The 14,069-nt window shown below is 33.2% G+C and overlaps 2 protein-coding genes across 3 annotated transcripts in view; both read right to left on the bottom strand.

Annotated features, from left to right (window-relative positions):
- Positions 1-14,069, bottom strand: part of LOC123629050 (F-box-like/WD repeat-containing protein TBL1X) — a 1,209,717-nt gene that overhangs the window by 29,367 nt on the left and 1,166,281 nt on the right. The window lies entirely within an intron of this gene.
- On the bottom strand, positions 2,089-13,576 carry LOC123629052 (RNA-binding motif protein, X chromosome-like). The gene is made up of 8 exons (XM_045538984.1): positions 13,468-13,576; positions 12,902-13,008; positions 10,318-10,489; positions 8,570-8,725; positions 5,303-5,417; positions 4,268-4,393; positions 4,090-4,178; positions 2,089-2,396 (listed from the first exon to the last, which is right to left on the bottom strand). The coding sequence occupies exons 1-8, from the start codon at positions 13,574-13,576 to the stop codon at positions 2,089-2,091; spliced, it is 1,182 nt and encodes a 393-aa protein (XP_045394940.1).

The raw sequence follows: 14,069 nt of genomic DNA, 5'->3' as shown, positions 1-14,069 counted from the left end.
TCACAACCAAGTTTCTTCCACAGCTTGAAGGTGTAAGCGATTAAAAAATTATGTATTTAAGATGTACAATATGATCCGTCTTAAAGAGTATAGACAGAAGCAAGACATAGCAATTATTTAATTCTTTCATCACACATTTTTCATTTAGGAATTTTATGAGTGAACTTCCATTCTTCAAAATAAGCCAACCAATGTTAATATACTTACAACTCATTCAAAAATAATAAAAATCTTTATAGTACTCCCACATGTAAACTACCCTAAATTTAAAATAATAATTACACAATGAAATAACTTTTTATTTAGCATTCACTTTTCATTCTCTGCAATACAGACTGTTCGTATCTTCTGAAAATTCTTATGTTGAAACTAATCCCTGCAATGTGCTATTTGGGAACAGGTACTTTGATTATAGGTTGTCAGGTCATGTGAGGAGAGACCTCATGAATGTAACCTTTTAACAAACCTCACAGATAGCTGGTTAGAGTCCAGGAAATGGGTCCCTACTAGACACTATATCTGCTGGTACCTTGACCTTGGACATCCCAGCCTTCGTAATGGTGAGAAATAAATTTCATAAACCACCCCATCTATGGTATTTTCATTACAGAAGTCTCAAAGTACTAACATGACTATAAAGTATTCAAATATTCACTAAAAAAGCATTGCTCCTACAAAAACCAATGTAATAAGCTGTTTATGATTTTCAGCATTTTAACTTGCTAAAAACAAAACCCTACTCCAAGGCTTAGCAGTTTTATTTGTTAAGTTATTACTCTATTTACCACACCTTTAATCATAATGACAGAATTTGCAGCCACTCTCCTTACTTTGGGTTAAAAGTTCCTAGGGGCAGTATCACAGAAGCTCTCGAGTTCCTACTTTCAGACACAAGGAGTTTATATCATTAAATCCTTACAATCCTGCATAAAAGGTGAATAAAATCATATTCCTAGCATTCACCCAAACAAAGGTTGGCAATGACACCCATTAATATCATCCTATCAATTGTTCAACTTTGGCAATTAATCTCCAAAATGTTCCTATTAATGATCTTCTCATTAATAGTAGTACTTCCTCCTCCCCAAATGGTCTGTATTTGTAAGAATCATGTATTGTTAAGCTTCTGGTGCTTTGCACAATTTCATTTCATTAAAATGTATGGTCAGGAAAATTAATTTTCTCAGCTTTGAATTAGGTCCAAAATGTTTAATTTTATCTTTTAGTCATTTGATATTTTAAGCTGATCTTTTACATGAACTTTTTTAAACCTTTGAGTAATCCAGTATCTAAATTTTTAAGTTTTACACATTTAACTTTCAGGAAGTAACTCCTAAGACAAAAGACATTTTCCAGTGTTTCACCTATGAACACCTATCTTTATTTCATTATGATATATACTCAGGAAACAATTGGTTCAGTTTTGATTTAGGCGCAAAATTTGTTTCATTATGAGGCTACCACTTCAGTAGTAATGCTTGATGTGCTACTTGATGCTGCAAATTGGACAAAAATATACATACTCTGGATTTATTAAACTTTATTATCTCTATTTTTTTCCTTACAAATTATGTCATGAGACAGCTTTTCAGCCTTTTTGAAGACTTGTCAAACATTTAATATGTTAAAGTTTTTAAAAAACACATGTGATTTGCTTAGCCATGCAAAGCTTGCTCAGAAGAAACATATGCTTAATTTCATATGCGTTTATGTTCAAAGCCATGAAAGGTAATTTCAGACAAACAGCACAATGCATTGTTCAAAAGTTTGCTTTTAAGCTTGTATTACTCAGCAGTAGAACCAGAAGGAAAATGGCATTTCAAGCAAATTTTTAGTTTGCAAATTTTAACAATACAGACATTACATTTTTATATGCAACTTCTGCTTTTCAATTAATATAACAATTATGCAGTTACTTTTAACAATTCATTTTCTTAACAGCCAAAATAATTCATGCAGGGAAAGTTAGTTATCTACCTCTCCCCCCAAAACGAAGTTATTTCTTTAATGGTAATTAGGTAACATGGGGAAGCAGTACTCTTATTTTCTATTTGTAAAGAAAGCTTGGTACCCAACTTAGTATTATCGTTAATATCTGCTTCTGCCACCTCTTTCAGATCGGCTTCCCCCATGATCTCCTCTGGAAGCCCTACAACTTGAGCTAATGTATGACTCACGAGGAGTAGGGTACACCCTATCCATGGAAGTAGGAAGCCCTCGTTTTTGTCTGCCAGCACGCTCACGACTACTAGAATAGACATCACTTCTGCTGCTCGAGTAACTCTCCCAACTTCCACCATATCCATCTCGTGAACTATTATAATCATCATAACGACTGCTTCTTCCACCGTAAGTCAGCGGGGGCCCACGTGCAGGTGGTGCACCACAGGAGCTTCCTGCAGGGTCAATTAAAAGATGTGAACTTACACTGAACTACATTAAACATTTTTATTGGTATCATTAAACCATGACTTAAACTAAAGCACTACATATTTGGTAAAACTTGCTTTGAACTGCCTTTCCTGAGATGGTATCAAGCATGCTGCAATACTAAAAAAAATCTTAAACTTATTTAAAAGTTTAAGGGTAATGTTTTTTTTCATTTCAGCAAATTATAGGGGTACAAAAGTTTAGGTTATGTATATTGCCTTGGCCCCCATTCCTCTGAGTCAGAGCTTCAAGCGTGTCCATCCCCAGATGGTGTGCATCACACTCATTATGGAGGTATACACCCATCCCCTGGCCCTCCTCCATCTGCCTGACACCTGATTGATGTTATTCCTAAAAGTGCTCTTACGTGATGATCAGTGAAACCAATTTGACGGTGAGCACATGGCTTGTTTTTCCATTCTTGGGATACTTCACTTAGCAGAATGGGTTCCAGCTCTATCCAGGAAAATACAAGTGCTATATCACCATTGTTTCTTATAGCTGAGTAGTACTCCATGGTATACATATACCACATTTTATTAATCCACTCATGAACGATGGGCATTTGGGTTGTTTCCACATCTTTGCAATTGTGAATTGTGCTGCTATAAACATTCAAGTACAGATATCTTTTTTATAGAATGTCTTTTGTTCTTTTGGGTAGATGCCCAATTAGGGTAACGTTTTAGAGCTTAAGAAAAGTTCATATTAAAAGTAAATCTTGGCTGGGTGCAGTGGCTTATTCCTATAATCCTAGCCTCTGGAGGCCAAGGCAGGAGGATCACTTTGAGGTCAGGAGTTTAAGACCAGCCTGAGCAAGAGTGAGAGCCTGTCTCTACTTAAGATAGAAAAATAGAAAAAATTAGCCAGGTGTCAGGGCACACACCTGTAGTCCCAGCTACTTTGGAGGCTGAGGCAGGTGGATCACTTGAGCCCTGGAGTCTGAGGTTGCAGTGAGCTACAATGATGGCACTGCACTCTACCCAAGGTGACAGAGCAAAACTCTGTTTCCAAAAAAAAAAAAAAGTAAATGTTTAGGCTGAGTGTGATGGTTCACACCTGTTATCCTAGCAATTTGGGAGGCCAAAGCAGGAGGATCAACATGTGGTTAGGAGTTCAAGATCAGTCTGAGCAATATAGCAAGACCCCGCCTGGACAAAAACAAATAAACAAACAAACAAAAAAAAAAACCCAGAAAAATTAGCTGGGCTTGGTGGTACATGGCTGTAGTCCCAGCTACTTGTATTGCTGGAGCCCAGGAGTCTGAGGTTGCAGTGAGTCAGTATTCTGCCACTTTACCCCAGCCTGCGGGATGGAGGGAGACCCTGTCTCCAAAATAAATAATTGTAAATGCTTGGTTACATGTTCTGCTAATAGGCTTAAATTCTATCCTTCATATTGTTCCAATGCTTCATACTGTTAAACACCTCCTTATTATTTCATTATTTTAAAAATGTTAAAATACTTTTTCTTTAATGGAGAAAATGATGAGATTGCCCATTTACTCTTAAAAGTGATCACTTTAAATTAAAAAAAAATCCAAAAATAATTTAAAGACCAAACTAGGCCATATTCCCCTTTGGAGTAAAATTTCATTAAAAAACAATCCAGCCTGTGAATCCCAATTCTATCATTTATAAGTCAAAAGTGGATTCTTACCATAAGTCTCATATCTATCCCTGTAAGAGCTTCCACGTGAATGTTCAGCATAATCTCTATCATGGCCTCCACTGTAGCCATCACGATCACTAAACTCAGAAAACAGGTTTAATTAACATCAGAAAAAACAATTTTAAGAATCTATCTGATTTAAAAAGAAAGAACAATTTTTTAGTACCTATATCCTCTAGAGGAACGTTCATCCCGAGAACCATAATGGCCATAGTCACGGTATGAATACTGTCTAGATGGTGGAGCATAATCCTTGGTGTCTCGGGAACTTGGATAATCTCTGCTTGAATAACTTAAAAGCAGCAAATTAAAAACATGTCAATTTACGATATCCAAAACATATAAATACTCTTACAATTTAGGAAAAACCAAAATAAATAAAAGGGCCAATGATTTGAATATACATTTCACCAAATGATTTGAATATACATTTCACAATGGCCAAAAAGCATGTGAGAAGTTCCTCAGTTATTACAAAAATGCAAATGAAAACCAATATGAGATACCACACCTCCTACAATGGCTACAATTTTAAAAACTAAAATTAACAAGTGTTGGAAAGGACAGACAGAGAGAGAGCAGAAATCTGGTATATGCAGGTAGAAATATAAAATTATAAAACTATGGAAAAATACTGTTGGTCCATCAGGAAATGAAGCAATTAATATGACCCAGAAATTTCACTCCTATATACCCAAAATAATTGATAACGGGTTCTCAAATATTTGTACATGGTTCACAGCAGTTGCATGATAGCAAAACAATCAGAACAAATGAAGGTAAAATGTCTAGCAAACATACGATGGCATATTCAGCTATAGCAGGAATGAAATATTGATACAGGCTATAAGGTGGAAAAACATAGAACATACCTTGCAAAGGGAAAGGAGTCAGACACAAAAGGTCAAGTATTGTTTGATTTCATCAATAGGAAATAACCAGAACAGGTTAATTAACAGAGACAGAACAAAGACTGGTGTTTCCCAGGGGCTGAGAGAAGGTAGAGAATGAGAGTAACTGCCTAAATGGTAGTGACGTTTTAGTTTAGGGTGATGAAAATGTCCTGAAACTAGATATAGGTGTTCATTGCACACCACAAAATACATAAATTTCACTGAAATGTTCACTTCAAATATTTTTAATTTTCTGTGAATTTCACCTTAAAACAAACAAAAATCAATATTATACTACTTTCCTTTACCTTTCTTTAGCTGCATAACCATCATCTCTTGGTGACATATAGTCATCTCTCCGGGAAGACACTGGCTTTCTTCTTGGAGCACCTCCATAATTTTCTCTTCCACGTGATTCTGGGCCTTTTTAAATTTTAGAATGATTACGTAAGTGTGAAGTTGAGAATGTTTTAAAGAAAAAGAACCTGAAACCTTGATAGCAAACTAGTACAATCTCTAGAACAACTTCTTAAAAATTGTTTTTTCTAGGACTCTATACTCACTTCTGTCTGCTCTTTAAATGCCATTTCTGTTTTATTACTGACATCTTTCCTTTTTATACACTCTATACACATTTTTCACAACCTTTAAAGCCCATCAGTAGACACAGTACCTCAGAAATTTGAGATAAATATAAGTGATTCTTGGCAACTACTTCCACATATTCAACCAACTATCAAATCTGCCTCCTTAATATTTCTTACATCTGTCAACTCTTCCTCCTCTACTTGTCATTGTCTTGTTTCATCCATCTGTTCTCTAGATTACTTCTTAAAAAGCCTTTTTAACATCTTGGATTCATTCAGGATTTATTACTTCTTCATTATATAGGTCCCACTAAAACTAATCTTATGTTATACCATCCTGGTTGATACCATTCTATAGCTCCTCATAAAGCAGAAACTATACAAATTTATCATAGCTTAAGTTTCAAAAACTAGTTCCATTTAAACTCAATCTCTTCACACTATTTCAATCAATATTTTACTCAGTATATTCCATGTCTTGTCTTTTCAGTTTTTGTACATGCTGACACTGTAAAATACCTTTTGGTGCTTACAGTACCACAGGGCCGGCTAGTGGCTCATGCCTCTGATCCCAGCACTTTGGGAGGCCAACGTAGGAGGACTGCTTGAAGTCAGAGTTTTGAGACCAAACTGTGCAACACAGTGAGATCCCATAACAAATTTTAAAAATTATTCAAGTTGAATATGCCGGTAGTTCAAGCTACTTGAGAGGCTGAGATGGGAGGATCACTTGAGCCCAGCAGCTCTAGGCTGCACTTGAGCTATGATCACACACCACTACACTCATGCCTGGGTAGCAGCATGAGACTGTATTTCAAAATAAATAATTAAACAAATGAATAAAAGCAAAGAAATCTACAAATAACTCTTATTTCATGTTTTAAATAATATACTATTATTCATCACTTTTTTTCTTGCAGCTACCTCACTTTTATAAACTAAATTTTCCTTTACATATCCTTATTTCATTGTTCCTTCCTCTAAATTTATTTTATTGTATGAAAATTTTTTTCTTTCTACTTTCTCCAGTTATCCTAACTTTTCCATCTAGTCTTATAAGACTTAGATATACTGCTTATGTGAAATACTTTAATTTCTCTAAATGTTTGCTCATTTATAATGGGCTTTTTATTTCCCTAAATTACTAGAAGTTCATGACTTCACTTAAGTATTTCTCATTGCTTTATATATATACCATGGTTTCTTCAGGATCAGTGCTTCTTACAAAGCTTTAGCCAATCATTCATTCTTAGTAAAAGCTCATTCTTAATAGTTAAAAATTACTGCTGCTAAAAGACATTTTCTTACCCTTATTTTTTCTTTTCCTTTCACACAAATTACTGATAAATATTAATATCTCAATAAGAACATGCAAAATCTTCAAACTATTTACTGATTAAAGTTCTCGTGTATCCTTTTCTCAGCTAGAGAGAACCAATCTTGTTCAATCCATCTAATGCACACAAATACCATTAACCCTTTTACTGAGCGTGCTAAATTCTAAATACAAATTTTCTCATTCATCACTAAGTTGCTGGCTCTACACCAATACTAATGAATTTAAAATCTATTAGCATAGCTTTTGTAATGATGGCCAGTATCAATTTTTACAGTATATAAGCAATACTAGTAAAGGGTTCATTTGGACACTGTACCTCTTACAAAATAGGCAAGTTTCTCCTATAAATATTTTCTCCATGTGCTAATTTTTACTCCTAATTCTTAGAAGTTAGCCTTTCTATTTAGTCTTATGTGATCACTGGCTAATCCTTTAATGAAAATATGCAAGCTGTACATTTTGAAGTCAACAGTCAAATACCTAGCCTCCTTGATCATCTACTAAGAAAGGTAAAACTGATAAAGGCAGTTATAAATTTCTACCGTATTAAAGGTCAAACAACAACACTAAAAAGAGAACCAGAATTCTCTACTTAGATCTTACTAAATATATTAGATTATATCCTCAAACTTCTTTACTAAGAAGTTTCTAAATTGTCCTCCTTCCTTTTTCTGTTCCAAAGATTTTATACTTCCTTCTCAAAATGATCAGTTCTTCTATTAGAAGAATTACTACCCACTTTGTGCTTTTTTGCTTTAAATTTCCACCTCAAATAATTTCAAATTATCCACTAAGGACCATTATATTGAGATTTAAACATCACCCAAAATCTTAAATTAATTTATGTCCTCCACAAATTTCACAACTAAGTGCACCTCTATGATTTACAAATTAATCTGAAATATCTGATTCCAAGTCTATATTTCAAGCCTTAAATTTATTTTTAAATATTATCTAAGTCCTCAGTGATTGCTTTCCTGCTAAATGATTTTGTATTTCTTCATATAACCAAAATAATGCTTTGAACATACACATTACTGTGGTCTTAGAAAATGAACAACTTTTATTCTGAGACACAAAGACACCATTATCAAAGGTCCTAAGAGACAGAAAAACTCATTTTGAGATTAAGAGTGTGTGTATCTAACATCCTAAGTATTAAGAACAAAATCTTTTCATCATAATTCACATAAAGAAAGGAAAAATAATGGCAGGGCTGAGTTATACTTAATAAAGTACCAAAAAAAGGTGATCAAAATACACAACTACACAAGTCAGAAAATTCTCTCACAGAATAGTTTTCATGAAAATCATGATCTTAAAACCATGTGAGAAGGCCTACTCAAAGAACTGGTTGACAAGAACTCTAAGAGAAATTCAATTGCAAACACAGGATTGAAAGAAATGCTTTTCCCACTTTTTCCCATTAATCACCTATGCATCTACAATTAGGCTAAAGTATTTCCTCACCATACGTTTGAAAATTTACCTAGTCAGATACAAAATAAGCTAGCGATCAGTAAATATGCCAGTGTACGTCTCACATTCTATTTTATTTTGTTCCTTGAATTTAAAATTAAGCATCCAGTTTACAATGGCTCACTTTCATGCCTAAGAAACTAATGTTTTCTCTAATGGACAGTGTTTACCTCGTCGTACTCCTATTCCACTACTGCTTCTTGCTGGAGCAGAAGGAGCAGATCTTTTAGGAGGAGGACCTCCACTTCTTGAAGATGGGCCTCTTTTAACTGGAAAGGGTCCCCTTGAAGAACTCATGTTGAGATTAACAGTATATCCGCCATCATCTGTATTTTAAAATAAAACCTTATTAAGTTGTGTCAATGTTTTTTAAATGGCCCAAAGTCTTAGCTGTTTATAATTCTTTACTTAAATATTCTGATCTTAAGAATTCATATTTTTCTTTTAATATTTCCTTAAACGACAAAAATGCAATTAAAACACAGCAAAAAGTGTGTTTGGAAAAAATCAAGAAAACATTCATACATTTTATATCAGTATAAAATAGATATGGGGAAAAATGGAGAGCGGAGAAACAGAACTCTATCAGTTAAATGTCTAGGAAAAAACTTTTAAGTACTGGGAGGAAAATGATAAATAATTCTTCATAGAACTCTGGTATCAAGAAAGCTCTTCTAAGACACATTATAAAAATAAACCAAAAGTATCACCCAAATATAAACCAAATATCCAAAAAATCAAAAACAGATGATGCTACATTGTCTTTAAGATCTCCTAACACAATACACAATTCTTACAATGTATTTATGCAATAACAATAAACCTCGATCAATTTAGGCTGTGCTCAAATTTAATACTATTTAAGAAACATATATTAACTAATAAAAATCAGTTTTATCTAACTACAAAAAAATTTAGATATATTCCAATTCCCTGGTACTGTCATAGATAAGAAAATGCAAATTCTCATATATGGTAGAGAATAAATTGTTAAAACTTAATTCTTTAAAATCAGTTGAATGAGAAAAAAATGCCAAACCCACTATATCTTTAAAATGGAACAAACATGTAATTCTAATTTAGAAAAACTTCTCCAGTGAATTACACATCTGATTACCAAAACTTGAAGCTGTTTGATTTTTGAAGGTTGGTTAATAGGTAAAATAAAATTTGCTTGACAAATATTTTTTGATAGATGAATTTTCTTAATGCAGAGTGACTAAGGCCTCCTCTTCCCCCTAAGTTAGGGGAAAAAGTTATCTTGGAAAATAGTTTACAACCAGTATTTTCAGTGACTCATTTCACACATAAAGCAAAAACAGATTCATACGTATCCCTAACACTGTGGGATTATTCCTGAATTACAGACACCTTTGAGAAACTAAAATTCTATTTTCCTGAATGCAAATTTCTTTACAGTAAGGCTAATGTCCAAACTCTCCATTCAAAATGACAAAGAAATGGATTTCCATAGACGTTCCCACATGGATTCACAAAAGACACACTTTTTTGTACTGTGTGTGGTTTTCACGATTCTTCAATATTTTAATGACAAAAAAATCATAGGAAGTTCTGGGCCCCAAAGTAGAAAATTCTAATACATAATCAATGGAAACAAGTTCTACAGAAAATTTGTTGAATGTGTATCAGCAATCAAGATTAATGGTAAAGAAAAACTGAAATTACTTTGATATTTGTGTTATTTCATTATACAATGATTGAGATTTTATAAATAATTTTAGACATTTCAATCAAATCATTCATATAATTCTTTAGTACTTAGAAGTAATTTTCTTAATATCAATAATTCAAATTTTTGTCTGGAAAGTAAATGACTAAAAATTGAGCAATTTCTATGTTTTTTCAAACTTACTGTCTTTCAGTCCTATGGCTGCATCCTTATATTTTAAAACATTACCCAAGTTTCCTCCACGTGAGGGATGCCCTCTTGATCCTTCACTTCCTCCTCTTCCGTATCTCTGACTTCTTGAAGGGCCCCTGTTTCTTGGAAGTGGTGCTCTCCATCTACCACCACTTTCAAAAGATGATTTGTTGGCTTGCTCTACTTTTATTACTTTTCCATCCAAAGACTAAAAAAATTAAGTACATTATCAATAACATTATGTCAACTTTAACATTTTACAAGCTTCATTTTATGGTAACTATTATCAAGCTCTAAATTAATGTTTTTTCCTAAAACATTTTTTCCCTAAAATGACCCTGTCTTTCACAATGCCAAACTGTAAGCCATTTAATTAGTAAATGTCTCCTTCCATTAAGTCAACTGACACAACAGTGTTTGTGCTGATTATTATTAAAGTTCCCTAAAATGTCCTCTACGTATTTAAAAATAATTAACAACTCAAAAAAAGATGATCACCTCAGACATTCTACAGAAGGTACAATGAAACCCACTTCATCTTTGTGTTCACATCATTTAAATTTTTCAGTGTCCCAAGGGTATCTAAAACTGTCATTTAGAAAATGAAATTATTCAAACTTACTCAAATTAGTTTTTTTAAAAAAATTTGTTTCTTGTTCTGTTAAAACTTTAGAAAAATCTCCTCAATCCTGTATTTACTCTAGTTCTCATTATTTTATAACTGAAAAATAACTCCTTAATATAGTACTCCATGTTATTTCTTAGAAATGCTTAAAGGTCCTAATTGCACAGTAACTCCCTACTGGTTTAACTTTTTTAGAGGCCTAAGTAATTTTTGAAAACACAAAGCAGTTCATAATTCCATATAAAATACTCAGGTAACTTCCTATTATTAGGGAAGATCCTAAATCCTAATTGCCTATACCAAGACCTCTGGTAGATATAAACTCTTCCCCAATATCAACTGACACACAGCCAGCTCCTATCTTTGGGCTGTATCTGGTATTTCTGGGCACTAAATATTTTTGAGCAGGTTTGTGAATGACTACTTCCTTCTCAGCATTCATGAGTCAATCAAAATCCCTAGATCTCTCTCTATATAAAAACACTGACCATCCCCTCATCAAGCTTTAACTATTTTCTTTCTTAGCATCTATGTGCACATGGAATCGACATTTACCATTACTTCTAAATTTTTTTGCTTTCACTCTAAACATCCACAAGAAAGTAGGTACTTTGTCTTATACATGACCGTTTCTCCAGTTGTAACATTAATGCTTGACACACAGTGGACACTCAGAGTATGTGCTGAATGAAGGTTTAGAAATAATGACTACATCAACTACCTGGTTCTTGTGCTTGAAAACTAAAGGAGAAAAAGAAATTAGCAATTATTTTTCGTAAGTCAAATTCATCTCTTCATGAAACCATGACCTAAACACAATATTTAGTTTCTACCAAACCTTAAAATAAAAAAGAAAGTCAATAATGTACTGTATGCAAGAAACTGAGTTATGTATTACACAAATAAAAAACTAAAAGAACTTAATCAACAAATTAATATATGGTGCAATGAGTAAAAGATACACATAACAACAAGGAACAAATAAAAGATTTTTGGATAAAATATATTCTAAGTTGTTCTTGAAGGAGAAATCGTTACTCGTGAATTGGACACAGGGAAGAGAAACTCTCAACAAGCACAAAAAAGCAAGGCTTCAAAGGCTTAATTATAGTATAGTATACTGGGAAGAGCTTAAAGAATAGCAGAACGACAACAGAGACTGGGATGACACTTTAAAGAAAAAAAAAGCCAAAAGTGGACTAGCGTGAGATGACCTTGACTACAACATTGAGATTACTGCAAAATAAAGCTGTAGGAAAAAGCTAATCGCTAGATTAGGATTAGACCCTCCACTTCCTCCTTCTCCATATCTCGGATCTCTTGGGGGGGGCCTCTGTTTCTTGGAATAAAGATGAGAATAAAGATGGTCGTCTCTTTACTCTCAAAATCTCAGAGTAAAAAGACCACCTGCTGCATCAAAATAAGCCTTCAACCACTACTGTAAAATAAATAATCAGTTATTCATTTTACAAAAATCACACTGGCTATAGGATATAAACTTCTAAGGAGAGGACAGTAAAATTAAGGGAAAGGATGCCAGTTACTTAAGCTGCTATCCGCCTTCAATTTGCCCACATTATTTTCTGCCTGCAAGAACACTTCTTTGAATGTAAAGGTCTTACGCAAATATGTTTTCTTAAGACTATTTTTTTTCCAGAATAATAGGAAGTAATCTTCCCTATTCTCCAGGTCTTTCTAGGCTTATATGCTGTACAAGTACTTTCATTAATTGCAATAGCATTTTATAAGTATTAATGTTTCTCTTATTATCTTTGTAAGGGTTTCTCCAAACTTTTAAAGCCTTTCGAAAACTAAAAGCTTATGTACACTTACATTGGAATGTTAATACAAAAATAAATTTAATATACTATGTTTATTTCAGTCTCCTTCCAATTACACTCCTAAGCATTATGTAGCAAAAAGAAGAGCAATGATTACAGAATTTTGGTTCATATGGTATTATACCTTAATAAATTTATAAAAGTTAAGACTCACCTTTCCATTCATGTATTTAGCAGCATACTTAGCATCTGTAGGGTTCTCGAAAGTAATAAATGCAAAGCCTCTGGACTTCTTGGTTTCACGATCCTTTATCAAAAGAACTGTAATACATGCAAAACCTTTTAATTCCAGTAATTTTATACAAAAGTGAACTTCTTATATTTTCAAAATTAATAATCTTTTAACAATTTCTCACAAAGCCTCCTTAACCTAATTTGATTTCCTGGACTTGGCAAAGTACTAACCATTGGAAAGTTATGTTAAACCCAAAATTATTATGTTTCACATCATCACTAGTATTCTAAATTATTGGCAGTATTTCTATAATCAGTCTTCCTCATCCCTTTTTAAGCCCTTCCTACCAACCAAATTTACTATTTTCCTTTCTCAGTAGGAGATCCTTAGGGCAGACCTTTTACCCACTGTAATGTCTTTTCCCAACAGAAACTTAAAAATAGTCACACAAGCTTAAGGAAAAGTAAGTAGTTTAATCTAACTGTTCAGTTAAATACATTTGGTATGTGTCTATCTTTAAACAGGTAAAAGGCTTTAAGAATTACCTTCCATTATGTTGCCATATTTCTCAAATATTGCTTCCAGAGTCTTTGCATTGGTCTCACTACTGAGGCCTCCTATGAACAGTTTCCCAGGTCGATCTGCTTCCATCATTTTGCTGTAAATAATAAAAAATTTATCTTTACACATGTGACAAAAAGTAAGCCAAAAGCATCAGATTTTGTTACACAGTATCTAAAACAAAAGTGAAGTACCCTACACAGGCTTTTTTTAGGGTTTATTTCAAAAAATGATATTTCTAAAAGGTGGAGTAAAAGGAGCACCTAATAGACAAAATACTCAATTTTTATATGTAAAAATTAAATAGAAAAAGTTACTGATTCTTTAAAGCTGCAATATGCAGGGTGACACTTTAAAATTTTAACTGAAAAATAACTGTATATATTTATAAAGTACAATGTGGTACTTTGACATTTATGTACATTGTGGAATATTAAATCAAGCTATTTAACATATCCATCAACTCACATGATTTTCTTTTGGGAGTAAGTGAAAAGTCTTACTAATGGCCTAACAAAGAAAAATAAACTATCAAACAGAAAGTGACACATAAACTCACAACACAATTGCCCTTTGTTTAATTAAA

The sequence above is a fragment of the Lemur catta genome, chromosome Y, assembly GCF_020740605.2.
Source record: "Lemur catta isolate mLemCat1 chromosome Y, mLemCat1.pri, whole genome shotgun sequence".
Taxonomy (NCBI): domain Eukaryota; kingdom Metazoa; phylum Chordata; class Mammalia; order Primates; family Lemuridae; genus Lemur; species Lemur catta.
This window is presented reverse-complemented; position numbering and strand designations above follow the sequence as displayed.